This window comes from Dromiciops gliroides, chromosome 2 (genome assembly GCF_019393635.1).
Source record: "Dromiciops gliroides isolate mDroGli1 chromosome 2, mDroGli1.pri, whole genome shotgun sequence".
Classification (NCBI taxonomy): Eukaryota; Metazoa; Chordata; class Mammalia; order Microbiotheria; family Microbiotheriidae; genus Dromiciops; species Dromiciops gliroides.
Window position 1 is genome coordinate 254,801,284 of NC_057862.1, and position 23,405 is coordinate 254,824,688.

The 23,405-nt window shown below is 41.6% G+C and overlaps 1 protein-coding gene across 6 annotated transcripts in view; it reads left to right on the forward strand.

Annotated features, from left to right (window-relative positions):
- Positions 1–23,405, forward strand: part of PLEKHG3 (pleckstrin homology and RhoGEF domain containing G3) — a 58,684-nt gene that overhangs the window by 2,301 nt on the left and 32,978 nt on the right. For 5 of the 6 annotated variants that reach the window (XM_043983697.1, XM_043983701.1, XM_043983699.1 and 2 more), the window contains exon 2: positions 9,023–9,078. Coding sequence is in view for 1 of the 6 variants with exons in the window: in XM_043983698.1 (XP_043839633.1) it covers positions 17,106–17,108 (3 nt within the window). In the remaining 5 variants the exon portion in view is untranslated. Of the gene's footprint in view, positions 1–9,022; positions 9,079–17,006; positions 17,109–23,405 lie in introns of those variants that run through there. The other variant, XM_043983698.1, reaches the window with a different exon arrangement.

Sequence of the window (23,405 nt, forward strand, 5' to 3'; positions counted from 1 at the left end):
CATTCCCCAGGGTCCTAGTTTCAGGGTAAATATTTGACTTACCATATTCAGGGATTTCATCTGAGTCAGTTTGTTTACACAGTAGGAGACCAAAGACCCTGGGCTTAATAATGGTGACCTGAAGTACGTAGAGGAATGGAATGGAAAGGAGAGGGGGCACCCCAGACTTGTAGATTATCTTCCTGCAGCCCACCATAGTGTCTAAGCTACAGACAGTGGGATGCAGCCAGGGCTAGTGCAGGTATGGGAGGGTTAATAGTGCACCCATATGGTTTTTCTGTTTGAATATTCCTAGAGCTCAGCATGCAGTGTAGTCTTCATTTAGCTTCTTCAGTTTTTCTCCTATTCCAGACCCCCTGGGCTCTGTTATTTTTCTCTGGTTAGCCGCTTCTCCCAGATGCCTTTGTTTCATTACTACAGGCCCAGACAATTCTTCCTATCCCTCTGGGAGAACTGCTGGAAACTACTGTTGGTGGGATCATCTCAAATTTATCCCCTAAAAGTTTGGGTAGAGCTTATTTATTCTTTCCATCTCCACCCCTGAGGCCCACCCATTCATTTTTTTTTTTTTTAGTGAGGCAATTGGGGTTAAGTGACTCACCCAGGGTCACACAGCTAGTAAGTGTTAAGTGTCTGAGGCCAGATTTGAACTCAGGTACTCCTGAATCCAGGGCCGGTGCTCTATCCACTGCTCCACCCAGCTGCCCCTGACGCATTCATTCTTAGCCCTCTCCTCTCCTTTGCTGGGTCCTCCAAACTCTCCCTTTACTTCTCTCCTTTTTTTTACCCCCTCTGCTCTCCTGACCTCCCTGCCCTTCAGTACAAGTGGTGCTCAGACTTAGCTAATTTCCATTTCTTGGTAACATTAGTGCTTTTGATTCTGGGTGACAGGCAGGGGAAGCTAGCAGACATTTAGATTTCTTTCTAGTTATTTGTGGGCTGTTTATTGGAGCAGGGAGAGCACTGTATTTGCAACAGGAAATACTGGGATCAGATCTCAATCCTCTCTCATCCCTCTGGGCCTCAGTTTCCTTATATTTAAAGTAAAGGTGGTGGGTTGAACTAGATGAGGGCTTCTTAAACTTTTTCCACTTGAGATCCCTTTTCACTGGATAAATTTTTATGTGACCCTGGGTATATAGGTATATAAAATAGGTATACATAACTTTTTGGTCAGCTAGGTGGCACAGTGGATGCAGCACTGGCTCTGAAGTGGGGAGGATGTGAGTTCAGATCTCAATTCAGATAACCTTAGGCAAGTCACTTAATCCCAATTGCCTCAAACATCAGGGGTCAGCTTCAGTCATCCATATATATATATATATATGCTGGATCCAGATGGCTCTGGAGGAGAGAGTGAGATTGGTAACCTTGCATAGGTCTCCTCCCCACCCCCCAATTCAATTCACTGCAAGTCATGACTTTACTCCGATGTCACGGTCTTTGAGAATGAAGGACAAACAGCAACATAACCTTTTACTGTTGCTAAATTTTTCTTGACCCCCACATTCAGTTACAAAACCCCATATGAGGTCTTGACCCACAGTTTAAGAAGCTAGGGACTAGATGATCTCTAAATTACTTTCCAACCATAAAAAAGTCTTATGACTTCCACGAATAGAAGCACAATCCTGAGAACAAGCAGGTTCTCAGTTTCCCAACCATCAGCCAACATTTATTGTCTTCTTTGTGCCAGGTATTGCTGGGGATACAAAAAGAGGGAAAAGACAATTTCTGACTTCAAGAAGCTCACAACAGGGGGCAGCTAGGTGGCGCAGTGGATAAAGCACGGGCCCTGGAGTCAGGAGGACCTGAGTTCAAATGCGGCCTCAGTCACTTGACACATTACTAGCTGTGTGACCTTGGGCAAGTCACTTAACCCCCATTGCCCCGCAAAAAAAAAAAAAAGAAGAAGAAGCTCACAACAAACAAATGACAGACACACGTACACACATACAAACACTATATACAGGTTAAATTTTTGGTATTGGGGCAGCTAGGTGGTATAGAAGACAGAGTGCTGGGTCTAGAGTGAGGAATACTCACCTTACTGAATTCAAATCTGGCCTCAGACATTTCTTAGCTGTGTGACCCTGGGCAAGTCACTTAACCCTGTTTACTTAAGTTTCCTCATCTGTAAAGTGAGCTGGAGAAGGAAATGGCAAACCACTCCACTATCTTAGCCAAGAAAACCCCAAATGAGGTCACAAAAAATCAGACACAACTGTAAAATGGTCAGGAAGAGTCTGACATGATTCCAGTGACTGAAAACAACAAAATGTCTGTGGGGGAAGACTACAAACAAATATATACAAACAAGCGATATGGAGATTAAATAGAAAGTAAATAACGGAGAGAAGGCACTAAGATTAAGAGGGGTTGGGACACTTCTCTGGACTCAAATTCAGTTGGGACAGAATGCTATTGTTACAGAGAAAGTGACCTAGCTTGAATTTAACTTAATTTCAGATCCTGAAAGGTCTAACTCCTTTCTGGGTGGTTATATTTTAAATCTGGAGTAGGAGAAACTGTTCAATGGGCCCTCAAAACACAAGGGAAGTCCTAGGAAATGGATGGGGATTTTTCATTGCTGTCATGGATCTTTATACTAGGACCTATGTGCTCTAAAACAAAGCAGTTCAGTGGTATATTACATCTGACCTCTGATAAATCCTGCTTCTTGGCTCCAGTCTTTCCTACCAGGAATTCCCCCTATTGCCTATGAACAGCCATGAATCAGACTTTCATCTGTGACTCTCCCTCCCCCACTCAGTCTTACAGCTGGGGAGATAGTGAAATAGCCAGGCCTTATTCCCTTATTCCCCTTAGAGGGGAAAGACCCATTATTCTGCACAGCAGGTATGCCGGGCTAGGAAATGGGATAGAGGATGGGAAAGGAAAGGGTGAGAAATCACTAGGGGAGCCTTATGCCCCTTGGATTGGTAACACAAGGGATAGGCAAATTGTTAACACAATTTAGGGAAGTTGGAAGTAGGGCAGTGGGGAGGAGTATATTCGTGAAGGTGATGGGCAACCTGAGCTTCACAGTTTAGGGTAGAGAGTTTTGCTGGCATTTGGGTTCAGAGATGGGAGTAGCATGGGAAAAAGCAGTGATATAGTGAGACCTCTCTCAGCTTGGAAATCTCTGCTCAGTTAGTGGAAAAAGCACTGAATTTGCCCAGATCAGAGACCCAGGGTTTGAGTCCCAGCTCTTGCCACTTACTTGGTTAATAATTTTACCTCTCTGAGTCTCAGCTTTCTTCTCATCTACGAAATGAAGGTTTTGTACCAGAATGATTTCTAAGGTCCCTTCCAGCTCTAAATCCATTCTCTCCTTATCCTGTGATCCTCCAAAGCCAATCAGACCCACCCTCCCCTCACCCACCAGTAAATGGCCCACCCTCCTAACTCAGTCCACTGGTCAAATCTCACAAACTTAATTTTTTTGTTTGTTTTGTTTTTTTTAGTGAGGCAATTGGGGTTAAATGACTTGCCCAGGGTCACACAGCTAGTAAGTGTTAAGTGTCTGAGGCCGAATTTGAACTCAGGTACTCCTGACTCCAGGGCGGGTGCTCTATCCACTGTGCCACCTAGCTGCCCCTCAAATTTAATTTTATAAATATTCTAGTTGGACAATTTCCTGGGAGCCCTTTTCCTGAGTCAGGAGTTATAGAGTCATAGAATATCAAAGTTGATCAGGGTTGAAGGTATTCCAATCCCACCAGCACCCAAGTAAGAGTCATCTCTACAATATCCTTAGCAACAGGTCATCCAACTTCCTCTTTTTTTTTTTTTTTTTTTGCAGGGCAGTGAGGTTTAAGTGACTTGCCCAGGGTCACACACCTAGTAAGCGTCAAATGTCTGAGGTCAGATTTGAACTCAGGTCCTCCTGAATCCAGGGCTGGTGCTTTATCCACTTCGCCACCTAGCTACCCTATCCAACTTCCTCTTGAAGACCTCCCCTCCTCCACCCAGGGAAAGGGGATTTAGTATTCTCCTCTGTTTCCATCTTCCCCCCACTTCCATTTCTGAGTTTATTAGGAAGTTTCCCCCCCTTACATTAAGCCTAGATCTGCATCTGGGCAACTTCCACCCCAGTACTGCTTCCTAGTTCTGCCCTCCAAGCCCTAACAAATACAAGTCTAATGTCTCTTCCCTTCGATATCCTTCCTGCTATTTGAAGACTGCTAAGTCTCCGGGGTGATGTGGGGATCATCTTGCTCTTATGTCCAGGGAAGCAGTATTAGCTTTAGAACCCCTTTTTCTATGGAACCCCTGCTTCACAGGCTAATCTGGTCAAGGGGCTCTTTCCTGCCTGCCCCAACCCCTCCTGGGGGAGCTGAGTGATGAGGGTAAAGATAGATTTAATCATACTTCAGAGAGGAAGTTGCAGGGAGAAATCTGCAGGCACTGAACAACCATCAGCATACAAGGTCCTTTTTTGACAAAGGATAAAGAGGGTTGGATGATTTAATTTCAGAGAATAATGGCAGAGGGAGGTTGGATAAAGCTTTGATCACAGGTGAAAGACAAGATACAGCCATAGATATTGGTAGTGTTTTATCATGGGTAGTGAGCTGTGATTGACTTACTGGGTGAGGAAAGCAAAAATTGCCACTCGCCCACCTGTAGCTCTGAGAATGCTATGGCCCCCTAGTGGGCAGAGAGGTTTTGTGTGTGAGTCTGAGAGTCAATCAATAAATGTTTATTAAGTGCCTACTATGTGCTAGGCTCTGTGTGTGTGTTGTTTACTGCTCTGGGTCTTGCTCATGCTGCTGGTAAGGGCTTGGTCAGAAATAGAGAAAGATTCCTAGAATCTTAGATCCAGATGCCATCTAGTTAACCCTCTTGTTTTCTGTGTTTGCCATCCTTGGCAGTTCTCCCTCCTCCTTTCCATCTCCTGAAGTCTATAACCCCTGGTGTAGGAGGAAGGATGTTGGTATTTCTGATGAGCCAGAAGGGCAGGTGTTTGGAGTGACTGTCATTCTCCACCCATCTGATATTCTACTGGTGGCAAAAAGAGGGGTCAGAGGCTCTTGAGTAGTCAACCAATAAATCCAGAAGAATTCCTACTGTGGACTTAACAATGCCACCTGCACTACTTCTGGATGCAATGATCATGTGACAAAACCTCTGTGTGTGTGTATTCATTTCTAAATCAGAAAATTGTAGATTATTTTCCTTACTACTGCTCTTCCAGGGGGCAGCTAGGTGGTGCAGTAGATAGAGGACCTGCCCTGGATTCAGGAGGACCTGAGTTCAAATCCGACCTCAGACACTTGACACTTACTAGCTGTGTGACCCTGGGCAAGTCACTTAACCCTCATTGCCCCACCAAAAAACCCAAACAAACAAATCAAAAAAACTACTGCTCTTCCACCACAATGACAGATATGTTTTAAGCACTTCTCCCTTCCTAAAAAGGTCAAGGTCTGAGATTATGTTTACTTACCTCTGTTTACTTACCACCTGGGTCCCCATGTCATTTCCCTACTCAAAAATTTTCAGTGGCCCTCTATTGCCTCTAGGATACAATACAAAATCCTCAGCCTGGCACTCGAAGCCCTTACATAATATGGCTCCTACCATTTTTCCAGGCTGATTCCTTATGATTTCCCTTCGCACATTCTCTTTTCTGGCCAAACCCATCCTGTTCCTTGTTACTCCACATCACCTTTCATCTTGCTTCTCTGTGCATGTGTTGTTACCCCCTTAAATCCCTCTACATTCACTCCCATTCTCACTTTTAGAATTCCCAGCTTCCCTCATTGCTACCTCCTACACAGAGGCCTTCCGGACCCCCCCTAGTTGCTAGTATTTGCTTCCTCTTGAAATTACTTTTTATAACTTTGCATCTAATTTGTCTTTATTTTATCTGTGTACATGTTGTACCTCTCCAGCTTACAGTATTAGCGCCTGTAGTTCAGAAACTGTATCCTTTTTTTGGCCTTTTATCTGTTAACACATAGTACAACACCGGGGCGTTTAATAAATACTTGTTGAATTTAATTGACCTTGCGCAAATCCCGTCATTTCTTGGGACGACAGTTTTTTTCTTCTCTGAAATGAGACAGTTGGATTCACAGACTGATCTCTGCTGTCTTTGCTCTAAGCCTTATCGCCCTAAGTTGAGCAGAATGGGCTGTTCCACCAGCATGTCTGTCTGGGGTAAACATCTTGGTAAGTAAGTGCCTGAATAGCTCTTAGGGAACAGTCTTCTTATATCAAATGCAGAGCTTGAGATATGCAGAGCATAGATATAGCTGCTGGGGAGTTTGTCTTGGCACAGAGTGGGAGGAGATAGATAGTAGGGCACGGGAATGGGCAAGCAAGTAGCTAACTAGGATTATATCTCATTATTCTACAGGGCCCAAGTATTGAAGTGATGGTATTCGAGGGTATTGTATTTCCAGTTATCTTTTGGTATGTGTTAAATCAGACGTAGTGTACTGTGAAAACGCTAGGTTGTTAGAACTCTAATCTTTCAGAAATTTTTGTCTTTTTTTTAAACATCATCAATTTTCCCCAGAATTTCTTCCCTCTGTTTCCCAGAGACCCAGAGAATCTGTTGATTCCAGTGTCTTTCAAATTAAGGAGGTATTTTTTTCTTAGGCATTTTTAGTCTGTGAAGGGGGTTGACTGCCACTGTTTGTCCTTCATGTGACACTCATCTGCATAGGGTCAGCATTCTGTTCCTTCCCTCATTCAGGGGGCCAAGGGAACATCTCTCTTGCAAGCACTGGGTGGTTGGATTTCTTGCCTTAGCTCAATTCACTGCCTCTGCTGACATCTGCAGCCGCTTCCTTTCAGGATTTGTGTTAGACAAGAAAGAGATGGAGGCCAAGCAAGCCAGGATTTGGAAAGGCCCATCCCAAATATTTGGAGCAATGGCCTTCAGATCTTTTTGATTGCATATCCCTGTCAGTAAAGCAATTTTTTTTAGCATGTACCCTCACTGTATTTATATTTACCTATTTGTAAAGTTACATACATGTACTACTGTACTGATAGATTACATATATTAGAAAACATACTCAAAATGGAAGTTAGAAAGGATGTAATTAAGATGAAAGAAACACTTTTATAGTTTTTATTTAATTCTACTGACTAATGATAAAAACCTTTGTTCTCTTGAAAATATTGTGATGGAACATGTTTAATTATTTTTTAAAATCTTGGCTTAATACTTTGTGCTATAGCAATTCAAATTTGAAATTCTCCTTCTTTCAATATTTGATTTTATTGGCTGTCATAGCTGAAAAATTCCCAAAGATATGTGGATCGAAATGGAAGAAATGCATTGTTGGCTGTGCTTATGGTATCATGACTTTCATTTTTGCATCCTGTCTACCAATTATACAAAGGTTTTTGTTTGGAGTTTTTTTTAACTTTGGCAAGTAAAGTTCCATCTTCCCTGATGTCAATCAACTGTTCCTGCAAATCTGAAGATGTTGCATTTTTAATATTTTTAACACACGAGTTCCAAACCCATGGGAACTCTTTGTGGAAGATTTAGAATTAGAAAGGTTAGAAATTAGGTTAGAAAATTTCCAAAGATTGTAAGTGTGCAGATTTAAGGACTTATGTAAGAGACCTTGTTTTCAGTAACAGAGGCTTAGTTTTTTAATGATTTGCTAAACAAGATGGCTTCATACTATTAGTAGCTAATAACTCAAGGCATGATAAACACCTAGGGTGAGGTTCATCATTAATTCTAATGAATGTAAATCCATATTGCAAATCTTTTTGAAATGAAAATTTTTTTTAGCCAACTGTTGATCAGGTTTGATTAGATTGTCTTTGTTTTCAACTCAGAATGTGGCTGGTAAAGAGCCCATACTAGAAGTGAAAGTATCGGGGGCGGCTAGGTGGGCAGTGGATAAAGCACCGGCCCTGGATTCAGGAGTACCTGAGTTCAAATCCGACCTCAGACACTTACTAGCTGTGTGACCCTGGGCAAGTCACTTAACCTCCATTGCCCCGAAAAAAAAAGAAGTAAAAGTATCAGCTTCTCCACTTTCTTTTTTGTTCCCCTGTGTAGTCATTATTAGTTATTATCTTCACTCTGCAGTTGCCTAGCAGGGATTTGTAACACTACTTGTCTATTGGGGGACAGGGGACGGCTGGGGGGGGCATGTAAAAGTTGTATTGTCAAAATACACCGAAAGTGAGTGAACAAGTGACCCTGCTGTCCTTCCATATTTTGTAACTTTTACTTTTTGAGGATATCTTATCTACAATAGGGAACACACTAACTTATGGACTGAGTGAGGATACAGAGTATCAGATTGTATATTAAATATTACTAAAACTTAATTTTTTTAGATTAGAAATATTAATAGGCGTTCTCATAATTTGTTCCTGCACCCTAATAGATCTTTTGGAACAGTCCCTGGAGACTGCTCCTCTTTGGAACTCATTAGCATGGCCCCTACCCCGACTGGCTTTGATTCCATTGCTTCTAATTTTAGTGGAGACTGACCTGATAACTGAAAGGAGGCAAAAAACTTAGTTCTCACAGTACTTGGTCCTAAGTTGCAGATGGTTTTATCTCCCACCATAAAAGCACATAGAAGAAATCTACATTGTGTACTTGAAGTCAGGTTCCTTTGGCCTTTTCTCATTGTGGGAAGAGCAGGGTTGATGTAGTCTGAGAACATTTATTTATTTCAAGCCTGTTGCTTGGGGGAGTGAGGTACACAAAAGAAGTTGATTACCAAAGAAGTTGATTACCTAGTTTCTATTCCAGAGGAGTTTGGAATCTAGCTGATACGTGCAAAAGCAATTTAAGATCATGTACACTGATTAAAAAAAAACTCCCAGAAGCCAGAGGTCCATCATAGATCCCCATATTTTACAAATGAGAAAGTAGGGTCTCAGAGAAGACTTGCTCAAGGTTGCACACAGAGCATTAAGTGAAGATTAAAGTAAATGTAAATAAATGTTGAGGAGATGAAGAACAAGATGTCTATACCTGCATCCTACTTATTAATAATTGATAACATTTATGTATTTCTTTAAGGTTGTCGGAATCACTCTATATATTATTTCATTGGATCTTCACAGCAACCCTTTGAGGTAGGTACTCTTTCCATTTTGCAGATGAGGAATCTGAGATTGAGAAAATTTGAGTGACTTAACACACAGATATTAAGTATCTGGGTCAAGATTCCAACTTGGGTCTTCTCGACTCCAAGTCCACCAAGTTCTTGATCCACTGTACCTAGAGCTTCATGCCTAGGTACTTAGCTTCTTAACTTACACATTCTGGGGGCTTTTCATGTTTTTCCTTATGAATTTTGAAGATATACTCTTTTGTTTTGTTTTGTTTTTAGTGAGGCAATTGGGGTTAAGTGACTTGCCCAGGGTCACACAGCTAGTAAGTGTTAAGTGTCTGAGGCCAGATTTGAACCCAGGTACTCCTGACTCCAGGGTGGGTGCTCTATCCACTGCACCACCTAGCTGCCCCGGAAGATATACTCTTTAACTAAGGCCTTCGCATCAAGCCAGGTCAGACAAACATGAGATATATGTCATATCTTGGATTGTCATGATATGTCATGCTTCTTGGCCTAGGAACAAAAATTAATGAAGATATTCCACATGTTAAGGGAAAAGTGAGGAGTAATTTTATGAGGAAAGTATCTACTTCATTCATCCTTTGGATCTGGTCTCAGGGAAACTAAGACCAGAAAAGTGGTTTATCTGTAAAATGGGGCTATTGATAATAAGGGCTTTATTTATTATTGACAATATTATTTGTTATTGATAATAATATTGTTGATGATTGATTATGATGAGGTTGTTGTTGTTGTTTATGATGATGATTATACGGGCTGTCCCTTATTCCTGGAATGCTCTCTTCTTCATCTCTACCTCCTAGTTTTTTTGTCCCAGTTAAAGTCCCACCTACCTGAACCCTTTCCTGATTCCTCTCCCTTAATTCTAGTGCCTTCCCTCTGTTGATTTTTCAGATTTATCCTGGCTATTGATAGCTTGTTTGTACATAATCGCTTGTGTGTTCTCCCCCACACCGAACCCCACCCCTCCCCCGTTATAAACTGTGAGCTTCTTAAGAGCAGGGGCGGTCTTCTACCTTTCTTTGTATCCCTAGCCCTTTGCACAGTACTGGGCACATAGGAGATACTTAATAAATGTTTAGTCACTGACTGATCGATCTGTCACCCCCTTGCCCCTAAGGTGAGGACTAACGGGTTAATGTCCGCTGGGGGTTGGTGAGTCTCGGATGAGGGAGGTGCTGTATAAATAGTGTTGTTGTGATATTGAATGATCCGGCTTTGTTCGTGTAGCTTTGGTATTTGACTTCCGGTATTTAGCTTCCCACGTGTTTAATCGCTGGAGGTATTTGCATGTAAACAGCCGCGGTCGACTCCCCTACTATAGTGGAGCCACCTCCGGGTTCCTAGCCCTGCTGGGGAGCATTCGAGTTGGGATGGGAAGTTTCATTTCCTTCTTTAACCTCCCCCCCCCCCCCAATCAGGAATGAGAGAAATGCAGAAAATATGCCCCACATGCGGACCTGTTTCTGAATGAGCCATTTATTGAAAAGGTTTTGCAGAAGGCGGCAGTTGTTCATTTCAGAGCTATTCGTGCCTGCTTGCTGCTCATTTGAAGTAGTTTGTTAACTGCTTAGGTGCCGGGCCTCCTGGGGCATGGACGCAGCTTCCCAGCCTCACATTACAAAGACACCGGGGGAGCGGAGTCCTCTGCAGCCATGGGGACTTCTCTCTCTGCTCACTTTCGGAACCTTATTTATGAGTGACTTCACCAGAAACTTAGCCATGCGCCTAAATTTAAGTTTAAGGCGTTTTTCGTAGACAGCAGATTATGTGGTTTTGTTTTCTTATTTGTTAGGTAACTTTCTGGTTTTGTTAAGATGATTTAATGCAATCTTCCATTTGTTTCTTCCTTTTTGTGTGTGGGGGGAGGGGGAGGGTCTCCTTTACTTTGTCCCTTTCATTAGTTTTGTGTGCACTGCTTTGATCCTAATCTCTTCCCAAAGGCTATCCCCGGTCTTTTTGTTTGTTTGTGTTTGTTTTTGTTTTTTGTGGGGCTATGGGGGTTAAGTGACTTGCCCAGGGTCACACAGCTAGTAAGTGTCAAGTGTCTGAGGCCAGATTTGAACTCAGGTCCTCCTGACTCCAGGGCCGGTGCTTTATCCACTGTGCCACCTAGCCGCCCAAATTTTTATTTTTGGGGGGGGTTCTTTTTTTTTTTTTTTAGTGAGGCAATTGGGGTTAAATGACTTGCCCAGGGTCACACAGCTAGTCAAGTATTAAGTGTCTGAGGTGGGATTTGAACTCAGGTCCTCCTGACTCCAGGGCCGGTGCTCTATCCACTGCGCCATCTAGCTGCCCTATCCCTGGTCTTAAACTAGGTGTTGCCTACCCAGTCTCAGGTTCTTTGAACTTATTGAAATTGCTACTTTCTCTTTCTTTTCTTTTATTTACTTTTGCCCTATTCCTCTCTTTTCAAGGTTCTATCCTAGGCCCTCTCTTCTTTACTCTCTACACTCTCTTGGTAGCCTTATTAGCTCCGGTGAATTTAATTAACCATTACCATGTAGATGACACCCATATCTATATATACAGCCCCAATCTTTCCCTAGAGCAAAGCTTCTTAAATTGTGGGTCTTGACCACACATGTAACTGAAGTGTGTGTGTGTGTGGGGGGGGGGGGGTTCGCAAAAAAATTGGCAATAGTAAAAGGTTATGTATATCCATTTTATATTACCCGAGGTCATGTAAAAATTTCTTGGGCTACAAGGAGAAGAGAGTGGGAAAAGTTTAAGAAGCCTTGTTCTAGGGCTTCATCAATAGGCAATTGGACATTTCAAACTGGATGTTCCAGAGACAACTCCAAGTCTCTACATACCCCAAATCAAACTCATTAACTTTACCTCCAAAGCCTCTCCTTTTCCAGACTTGCTTAATTTTGTCCAAGACACCATCATTCTTCTAGTCTCCTAGGTTATAACGCTGATGCTGGCTTACCCTCCTTCTCCCTCAATCCACATATCCATTCAGCCGCCAAATCTTGCTGATTCTACCTGTAAGACAGCTCTCACACCTGATTCCTTCTCTCTATTCATATTGTTAGTGCCTCAGTTCAGACCCTCATCACCTCTAGTATAGAGGGTTTTTTTTATTTTGTATTTTATTTCCCCCAATTACATGTGAAAACAATTTTTAACCTTCGTTTTAAAAATCTTGAGTTCCAAATTCTCTCCCTCAACACCGCACTTCATTGAGAAGGCAAGCAATTCTTTTTTTTTTTTTATTTTGAGGGGCAATGGGGGTTAAGTGACTTCCCCAGGGTCACACAGCTAGTAAGTGTCAAGTGTCTGAGGTGGAATTTGAACTCAGGTACTCCTGAATCCAGGGCCAATGCTTTATCCACTGCACCACCTAGCTGCCCCCTGACTAGCTTTTAAAGCCCTTGGTCCCAAACTATCTTTCCAGCCTTCTAGAACATGACTCCCCTCCCTTCCTCTTCAGTCTAATATATTTGTCTTCTCTCTCTCTCTGTCTTCGGGGCAATGTGGGTTAAGTAACTTGTCCAGGGTCACACAGCAAGTGTCAAATGTCTGAGGCTGGATTTGAACTCAGGTCCTCCTGAATCCAGGACTGGTGCTTTATCCACTGCACCACCCTTGTCCACTGCCCCCTTGTCTTCTCTTTCTATGTCTCCTGTCTCTACCTTTGTACTCACTTGTGTCTGTGATGCATTCTCACCTCATCTTTGCCTTAAAAAATCTCTCTTCATTCAAGACACAATTCAAGCATCACCCCTTCTAAATGAAGTCTTTCCTGCTTCCCTCCCTCCACCCACCCCAACTGCTTGTGCCCTCTCTCCCAAACGACATTGTATTTAGCTGCTTGTTATTTACTCTGTGTATACTTACATTTAGGGCAGCGAGGTGGCCCAGTGGATAGAGCACTGGCTCTGGAGTCCAGAAGACACATCTTCCTGAATTCAAATCTTGGCCTAAGACACTTATCTAGCTGTGTGGGCTGGTCACTTAACCCTGTTTGCCTTAGTTCTTCATCTGTCAAATGAGCTGGAGAAGGGAATGGCAAACCACTCCAGTATCTTTGCCAAGAAAACCCCAAATGGGGTTACGAAGAGTTAGAAACAACAGAGTACATGGTTATACTTGGTGTCACCATTAGAATGTAAGCCCCTTGCAGATAGGGAATTGTTTCACCTTTTATATTTATATTCCCAATGTCTGTGAAATGCTTGGCAGGGATGCTTAGTAAATGTTTGTTGATTGCTTCTCTTTCCCCAATTTTTAAGTAATTAGTTAAAAATCTCCCCTCCTCCTTCAGTCTTTGCTTTGTTCTCATTATTTCTGTTCCCTTCTGGTCTGTTTTGCCTTTTATTTCAAGAGTCATAGACTTGTTTCTGTTTAGCACAGTGGATGAGTGCCTAATTTGGAGTCAAATTAGAACTCAGACACTTACTAGCTGGGCAAGTCAATTAAACACTATCTGCCTGAATTTCCCCATCTGTAAAAAGGGGAACAATAATCCTACTCACAGGGTTGTTGTGAAGACCAATGAGACAACAAGTACAACACTTGACAAACCATAAAGAGTTACATAAATGATAGCTATTATTATTTGTTCCATTCTGGCCAAAACCTTGGCAGATCCAACCTCTGAGAAAAAAAAAAGGTGAATTTCTATTTTTGAGGAGAGAAAAAAAAAATGGAGAAAGCTATGACGTGCTAGTGTAGCAAGGGGAGACTCCCCTTTCCTCTCATAGCATCTTCCAGTTTTAGTATGAGACAAGAGGGGTCTTTGTTCTCTTCCTTCCCTCTCCGCTGACCTGCGGAGCTCCCCAGAGCTGACTGCATGTTGCTGCTGTGTTCTTAGATCTTTTGAGGTGAGAAGTTGGATACTTGAAAGGATGGTCTCCAGAGGTCTGGCGCTTTGCTGGCTTTTGGAAGAGCCCTGGATAAGTTAAAGTTAACCTCACTCCCACTTGTTACTACAGCTTCTCTTTTCTCAGAGGCCCCAGAGGGTGGTTGTTTTGTTTTGTTTGATTTTTAACAGTGGAGTGCTGTGGGGGCCAACTGAACAGGTGAGAGTGGCCCTTCCCACTCTGTCTAATCTCAGCACTGGCGGGGAGCCAGGCCTGCCGCTGACTCACAAGGTAACCAGTGGTGCCAATGTGAGTGAAATAGCTGCCCACCACTTCCTTTGAGCTTGGGTAGGTGAGAAGAACAGGCTTGGTATATGGGATTTGCAACATCAATTTAGCTACCTCATATGGCCCTAATTAACGGCCACATCTCTTCAAGCAATCGACTCTTCCTGTTTGAGTATTTCTGCCCTCTAAGCAGATGTTCTGGCCCATCCTCTTGCACCTTTCCCCTCTTCCCAGGACTCTAGGATCTGATGACTGCTCCCCAGCCTCAGTTACATCCTGTCTAGTCCTTTTGTGCTAGGTTTTGGAGCTGGGGAGCTGGGGAGAACAATTTTCTCCACCCACTTGGGAACTGGTTGGATGAGTTTTTTTGGCAGTTGGGTCTTTCTAGTTAAGGTCCCTTAGAAAACAAGAATGGGGGTGGGGTAGGGGGGTTTTGTTGGATGAGAAGGAAGACTTGCACTGGGATGTGTGAAGAGAAGCTGACAGATGTGGTTTATAGCTCTAGGTGTTTGGTAGGGCTGCCTGGTTGTCTCTGAGATATTGTACCCCCATTTGGGTATTCTTGCACCCCTATATAGGATCATAAGATCAGAGATATAGAGCTAGAAAGGGCATCAGAAACTAATTCCGTTAACCCTCTCCTTTTACGAATAGGGAAACTAAGACTTAAAGTTTAAGTAGCTTTCCCAAGGTCACATAAGTACAGTAGCAACTGTCCAGTAGACTAGGCAGGAACAATTTCTGGCAGACCAGAGGTAAAACATGTTGGATTAGCTTTTGATTTTTCTCTCAAAAGTAGAGTGCAGAGGGCAGCTAGGTGGTGCAGTAGATAAAGCACCAGCCCTGGATTCAGGAGGACCTGAGTTCAAATCCAGCCTCAGACACTTGACACTTACTAGCTGTGTGACCCAGGGCAAGTCACTTAACCCTCATTGCCCCACCAAAAAAAAAAAAAAAGTAAGGTTCAGGTTAAGCCTGAGAAAGGGATAGTTTCACTAAAGAAACAGAAGGGAACAAGTAAGTTAAAATTTTAAATGCCTTTTCTGCAAGGTGAAAAGCAATTTACTAGACTTGGAGTGAGGAAGAACTGGGTTCACCTCCTGTCTCCATATGCTCATTAAAGATGTGATTCTGCAAATCTCTTAGTCTTTGTATGTTTTAGATAATTTTCTAAGACTTATCTACTAAGTCATCTAAAGGTGTTGATTTGTGATCTATGTTAGTGGAAAGAGTTCCCAAGCTAGGAGTTCCCCACAAGGACAGAATCACAAATATCTCTTATTCTGTAAGATTGGACTAGATGGATGGGTAGGGGCAGCTTGTTGGAGAATGTACTCGGGGGCAGCTAGGTGGCACAGTGGATAAAGCACTGGCCCTGGAGTCAGGAGGACCTGAGTTCAAATGCGGCCTCAGTCACTTGACACATTACTAGCTGTGTGACCTTGGGCAAGTCACTTAACCCTCATTGCCTGCCCCCTCTCCCCCAAAAAGTAGGAGAATGTACTCACCATTTCCTGTTGGCTCTCTGCTGTTTATTGAAAATCTAGGTCTTTTCTAAACATTTGTTGTTTTAGTCATTTTCAGTCGTGTGTGACCCCTTTTGGAGTTTTCATGGCTAAGAGTGATTTTCCATTTCCTTCTCCAGCTCATGTTACAGATTTGGAAACTGAAGCAAACAGGGTTAAGTGACTTGGCCAGGGTGACACAGCTAGTAAGGCTGGATTTGAACTCAGGTCTTCCTAACTCCAGGTCTGGCACTCTATCCACTGGGCTTCCAGCTGCCTATTTCTAACTTGGGAAATTCAGTATTTTTATCAAAATAGTATTTCCCCCCAATTTTATGTAAAGGCAATTTTCATAATTTTTTTTTTTTTTGCGGGGCAATGGGGGTTAAGTGACTTGCCCAGGGTCACATAGCTAGTAAGTGTCAAGTGTCTGAGGCCGGATTTGAACTCAGGTACTCCTGACTCCAGCGCCACCTAGCCACCCCATAATTTATTTTTACAAGAAGGAAATTAAATTCTTTCTGGAATTTTATTAATAACATTTTATTTTGACATATCATAGAGCCCTGCCAAGGTATTCCTGGTTGAATTTTCTATGTTGCATAATCATTAAAAACACTAGGTGAAACATCAACAATTGCAACTGATTGTACATACACCCTTGCATTTTAGTAGGTTTCTGTTTGTTAAAACAAATGACAGGTGTGTGTTTTTACAAATAAGTACCTATGAGGTCCTGTGTTTTTGATCTTAAGCTTTGTTCCCAACTAAAGCTGTCTTCATTAATGTAGGTGTAGTAACTGTGTATATTATTCTTTTGGTACTACTTCGTTTACTCTGCATCATTTTATCTCCTGGTGCCATAAGAAATGTTGGCTTTGGAGTCAGAGGCTGTGACTGAATTCTCACTATTGATGCTTACCCCTTTATCTCAAGTACTGTGGGATCTTGGGCAAAATCATTTAAACTCTGTGTCTAAGTTTCCTTATCTATAAAGTGTCTTGGACTAGATAGATGACCTATGAACTATGTATTTTCCATTTCATTAAATAATACATTTTTGTTATTCATTCTGTAGCAGTAATGTTCCATTATACTTATATAACATAATTTTTTTCAGTCATTTCCTGATGGACACACTAAGTAATGAATTCAACAACTCAATTGAACAAATACAGACATTTAATTTTTTTTTCCTGTTAGCTTTTGTTTTGAATGTTACTTTCATTTCCACATTTATTGCCCTAGCCAATAAGCATTTCTTGGGATGAATGAATGAATGAATGAAGAAAGAAAGAAAGAAAGAAAGAAAGAAAGAAAGAAAGAAAGAAAGAAAGAAAGAAAGAAAGAAAATAAGGGAAAAGAAAGAAAGGAGGAAAAAGTAAATTCAGCAGAATGAATCAACTTATCAGCTGAATTTTATGGTATGTGCAGTACCCCACCCCTGCAAAGAAGGGAGGGAGGTGTTTTTTCTTATCTTTTCTCTGGGGCTATACTTGGTCATCATAATTAGCTGAGCAAATATTTATTAACCCCCTACTTGGTATCAAATACTCTGCTAGGGCTATGGGGTAGTAAAAAGGCAAAAATGAAATAGCCACCACCCTCAAGGAGTTTATATTCTACCGATTATATTATTTTTTTTTTCGGGGTTAAGTGACTTGCCCAGGGTCACACAGCTAGTAAGTGTTAAGTGTCTGAGGTCGGATTTGAACTCAGGTACTCCTGAATCCAGGGCCGGTGCTTTATCCACTGTGCCACCTAGCTGCCCCCTACCAATTGTATTCTTACATTCCCACTCCTAATCTGGGATGCCAGACAGAGAGTACCCTCTGTTTTTCATTATTCCATCCCATATACCTTTCTGCATATCAGCTAAAGGTGGATTTCTCAGCCTTCTCCCTTATTTATTAGTTCAATAGTTTTCTTACTTTCAGTTTTATTAATCTCTTCTTTGCTTTTCAGGATTTCCAATTTGGTGTTTAATTGGAGATTTCAAATTTGTTCTTTTTCTAGTTTTTTTGCATGCCCAATTCATTCCTCTGTTCTTTCTCTATTTTATTGATATAAGCATTTTATATTGATATAAAGCATTTTATATTGATATAAATTTTCCCCTAAGTACCACTTTGGCTGCATCCCATGAATTGTGGTATGTTGTCTCATTATTGTCATTCTCTTTGGTGAAATTATTGATTGTTTCTATGATTTGTTGTTTGACCCACTCATTCTTTAGGAGTCTTCTCCCTTACAACCCACAGAAAAATAGTTTAATTTAAGAGCAGGACGTGAATCTGATGAAGATCTAAAGCCCAAATTCCCTGTACTGTAGGGAATTTAAATACTTAGTTTTTGTGCTAATATAATTTCTTGGCAACCAAGGTGACATAGTTGAGGAGAGTACCGTCTTGGAGTCAAGGATTCAAATCGTGCCTCATACACTTAGAAGCTGTATGACTTGGGCCACTCACTTAATCTCTCTCAGCCTCAATGTCCCCATCTGTAAAAAGAGGGACAATCATAGCACCTTCTTCTCAGGGTTTTTGTGAGAATCAAATGAGAGAACTGATATAAAATGCTTTGCAAAACTTAAAATGAAAAACAAATGCTATTATTGTTGTTTTCTTAAAATTTTCTCTGGACCTTATGTCTCCTTTTTAGTAAGGGTTGATATAAGCCTTTTGCATACTTGGATTGACCTTGTCATCAGAGTACAATGCATTGATTCCTTTGTTCTAGTTCACAGCCTTGACTCACCTATAAAAAAAGAACATCTTTATAGACCTCTAGATGGTATTCTTCCTAAACTCTTCTTGGTGATAATGATTTGAATGAATAATAATATTACATAGTTCTTTATACTTTTTCAAAGCATTTTCACATTATCTCGTTTGCTTTTAAAATTTAAAGGCTCCCTTCCGATAAAGGTGTCTTCTACCCATACGGCATAATATTCTCTGTAAGAAAGCAGTAGAAATATTTTGTTCAGTGATTCTTTGGTTTAAAAAACAAACAAAATGGAAGGTGTGATACCAGGAGGCAACTCTTTGAGGAGTTCACCATTGTGATGGAGACAATTAACTTCTTAATATGTGCCAGACACCATGGCAGGAGCTGGAAATACAGACAAAACCCCTGCCCTCAAGTAACTTACATTCTACTAAGGGGAAAGCATATGCATATAAATAAGCATCTATAAAATCTTTTTTCTTTTTTGGGGTGAGGCATTTGGGGTTAAGTGACTTGCCCAGGGTCACACAGCCAGTAAGTGTCAAGTATCTGAGGCCAGATTTGAACTCAGGTCCTCCTGAATCCAGGGCTGGTGCTCTATCCTCTGCACCACCTAGATGTCCCTCAGCATCTATAAAATCTACAAAATACAAGGGAAAAATTTTTTTAGTAGGGAGGAAACCAGTAAATGAGAGGATCAGGCTTCATGTATAAAATGTAACAAGCAGAGTTTTGAAGGGGAAAAAATATTCCTTTTTTTTCAGAATCACAAGATTTATTTTTAAATAATTTTTTCACATAAAATGTATCCCCACATTTCTCTCCCCCTTCAATTAAATAAATAAATACAAAGCCCTTGTCTGTATCCAAAAAATTTATTTTTCAACCTGTGCTCTGAGTCCATGACCTCTCAGTGAGGTGGTAGGTAGCATGAAACAAGGAATGCATTCTAGGTATGGGAGATAGTGCAAAGGAGGGTAGAGGAAATGTCATGTGCAAGAAGCAGCAGGCTACCTTAGCTGCTTTCTATTGTAGAGAGCGGAAAAGAGTAGGATATATAATAAGGTGAGAAAGATATTGGAAAAAGACAGAAGGGCCATCTTGTGAAGAGCTTTAGAGGCAATAGGGAGCCATTGAAGCTTTTTTTGTTTTTTTTGTTTTTGGTGAGGCAATTGAGGTTAAGTGACTTGCCTAGGGTCACACAGCTAGTAAGTGTTAAGTGTCTGAGGTCGAATTTGAACTCAGGTCCTCATGACTCCAGGGCTGGTGCTCTATTCACTGTGCCACCTAGCTGCCCCCATTGAAGCTTTTTGAGAAGGGAAGTGACATGGACAGATCTGAACTTTAGGAAAAGCACCTCTGCAGCTCTGTGATAGACTGGAGAGGAGAGAGACTAGAAAAAGAAAGACCAGTTAGGAGGCTATTGTGGGAGAAGGTCAAGGAGAGTCTGAGCTGGGTGATGAATAAAAAGGAGTAGATATATGAGAGATTGATTAACTGATCAGATAGTTGGTAAGATTTTTCAGCCAGAATGATTGAGATGGTTGAGATACCCTCAACAGAGTTAAGGAAGTTTGGAATTAAAATGGGATTGGGGTAAAAGAAAAATTAGTTCAGTTTTGGATTTGTTGAATTTGAGATGCCTATGGGACATCTAGTTTGTGATTTCCAATAGGTAGTTGGAGATAGTTAACTGGAGCACAAATAGTGTGATTCTTTGTGGATGGTGAGGTCCTCCAAATGCTTCTTTTGCAGATGTGCTGGTTATATCAAGCCATAGAAGCAGAACATTGCATTCTCCTGGAAGAGATCTGTAACCACTTAAAACCACTTGATCACCCACATAGGAAAGACAAAGTGGATGCAGAATATCTATTGCCCATATAATGACATGCAGTTAAATGGACAACCTACAATACTTCGATGCAACCATTGATATATCTGGGACATATGTTACAAATGGAAAGTCCAGAAATGAATTGGGGATTGGCCTGCATTGCTTTCTGGAAGTTACCACATTTCCTTTAATGACCCTAAGTTTCCCCTAACAAAGGCCCCACCTTGTAAATACCATATTCTACTGGTGGTGGTGTATTATTTCAAGACATGAAATAGCTCCGAGGCTTTGAGAATGAGTATCATTCAGAGGGCAGTAGAAAGGCTCATGGTGGGTGAGAGCAAGCTACAACATGTAACCAGTGAGGAATGAAGAAATAGAAGGCTATTATTGATATAAAAGGAAAAGATGGGCATGGAATAACAGGTGAACAGCCTGAGTATTGTACTAGTATCCTCTCAATGTGAGAAGAAAGAGGAAGAACCCAAGTATATTACGTGAACCTCCTGTGGAAAACTTATGAGAGGTCTTGGACAAGAGTTGCATGGGGGTGGGTTGCATGGGAACTTGCATCATTAGGGGGAATATTCAGATTGATGAGGTCATAGATCATCTGAGAGCTCCCATTTAATCCTTGCTCTAATTCTATGAGGTAGAGAAGTTAGGTGGTGTTTGGGTTCCTAGGATTTTAAGACTAGACCTGGAGGGGACTTTTGAAATCATCCAGTCCAACTCTCTTATTTTATAGATGTGGAAATTGAAACTCGGAGAGATTAAGTGACTTGCTGAGGGTCACAAAGGTAACAGGACTAGAATTTGCCCTTGTGTCCTCTGACTTCAAACCTTCGCCTCTTTTGTCTATGCCATTCAGCCTCATGACTGATGAAAATGCTAAGGTTCAGAGCAATTGTGACTTGTTCAGAAATCATATTAGGTAAGGCTCAAGTTTTCCAGCTGTTAGTCCCTCATTCTTTGTACTGAGCCATGCTGGCAGTCCCTAATTGATGAAACTAAGGTTTCTGTCCTTATTTATACCTTTGGAAATGAGGAATTTGTTGTATCCTTCTCCACTCCCTTACTGACATCCTACATCTCTTTGGAAGTCATGGCATTCTCCCATACTCTTAGCTTCCCAAGATTTCCACTGGATAACTGGGTTTTGTTACTTATTTGTACTTTGTGCAGAAGAAAGAGAACAAGCACATTTGGAGACACAGGGCCTGTGTTCAAATCCTAACTGCCATTTCTGATTTATGTGATTTTGGGCAAATCATCTAACTTCTCTGGGTCCTCAGGTTCTTCATCTTTGAAAACGAGAGGATTCTACCCGGTGATCTCTGAGGTTCCTTCCAGCCTTATGTGTGTTCCTTGTAGTCTGTAAAATGCCTTAAATATTTATATTGTCTGCTGCTCTTACCCCGTGTAGGGGTTTCTCTCCTCTCAAGGCAAAGTGTGATTCTTTTTCTTCTTCTTCTTCTTTTTTTTTTTTTTGGGTGAGGCAGTTGGGGTTAAGTGACTTGCCCAGGGTCACACAGCCAGTAAGTGTTAAGTGTCTGAGGCCGGATTTGAACTCAGGTACTCCTGACTCCAGGGCCGGTGCTCTATCCACTGAGCCATCTAGCTGCCCTAATTCTTCTGCTTAAATTCTAATCATTGCGTGCCTATCTCCCATCACAGGCCTCTAGGGAATGTGCCCTGCCTGTTAGAACAACATGATCTCGTGGGTTCCTTTTTACTTCATCTTCTGGTCTGGCCCTCCCCCCAAGAGTAGACATGGGCTTCTTCCTCTCTAGCTGAGTCATTTTCCATTTGCCCCGAGTCCAGTGCTTAGTGATAGAAGAACTTGAAGGTTTGGAGCTCCTGTCTTTCGGTTGTGTGTGATTATAAGAACAACAAGGCTATTAAGTGTTGGGTACAGGTTTCCCCCTCCCCCCCACTCCACACATATATACACACATACACGCACATGCACAAATATATAGTTCTACATATACGTACACATCTATATCTACATACATATATATATATACACATACACACATAAGTATGGATGGCTAGACAGACAGACAGACACATACACATTTCAACTAGAGAGTACTAATTTAAGGTGGGGGGAAAAGAACTGTAGTCCCAGAAAGATGAATCTCTTTCCTCTTATGCAGTCAATAAACATGAACTGTACTAATAGGTATTGGGGATACAAAAACAGACATAAGGCAGTCCCTGTCTTAAAGGAGCAATCTAATGCAGACAGTAACAACAAATATATACACACAAGCTGTATACAGGATAATTAACAAATACTTAATAGAGAGGAAGGGTTAGAATTAAGAGTGGTTGGGAGAAGCTTTCTCTATTGGGTCACTGTTGTATAAGCACACATATTCTCTTTGTCAGGTGAATTCTCAAGAGCTAGGAGAATGCAATGGGACTATCACTAGCTACCTAGTTCATTCTCAGATGCAGCAATTCCTTTGAATCTGATGCAATGATAAATATTCTAAACTAGAACAATCTGGTCCCCATTTCCCCATTTTTTTTCCAGTCTCACCTCCCAGCAGGTGGCCTCACAACAATTTACTGATGCAGTGAGCCAGACAAGGTCACCTTTGCAGTCACTAATTAGCCTGGTCCCCACCCTTCTGCTTCCCAGCAGTAACTGGTTCTAAGAACCTCCTTGTAGTTCCAGAGACTGAGGACTTTGCTAATAAGAAGTTCTCTTATCTAGGAGTCTTAGCTAGAGAGATGAAACCCTAAAGGATAGGAAAGTGGGACATCTGGGACTTTCCTTGGTTTTGTTAATATTTTCTAGGGAAAAACAAATTCCTCATCAGTTAGTCACTCTTTATTTACCCTTTTAAAATCTGACTTTCCTCCCCACTACTCTACTGAAATACCTTTCTCCAAGGTTACAAACGAATTCCAGAGACATTTTTCCGGTTATCATTCCCCTTGGTCTCTTCAGTATTTAACATTGCAGGCCAGGTCTCCTTCCTTGGCTTATATGTTAATTGCTGTTCAGTTGTGCCCCATTCTTTTTGACCCCATGGATCAAATTGTCCAATATGTCCACATTGTCCAAACCACTGGAGTGGTTTGCTATTTCCTTCTCTAGTGGATAAAGGCAAACAGAGGTTAAGTGACTTACCCAGGG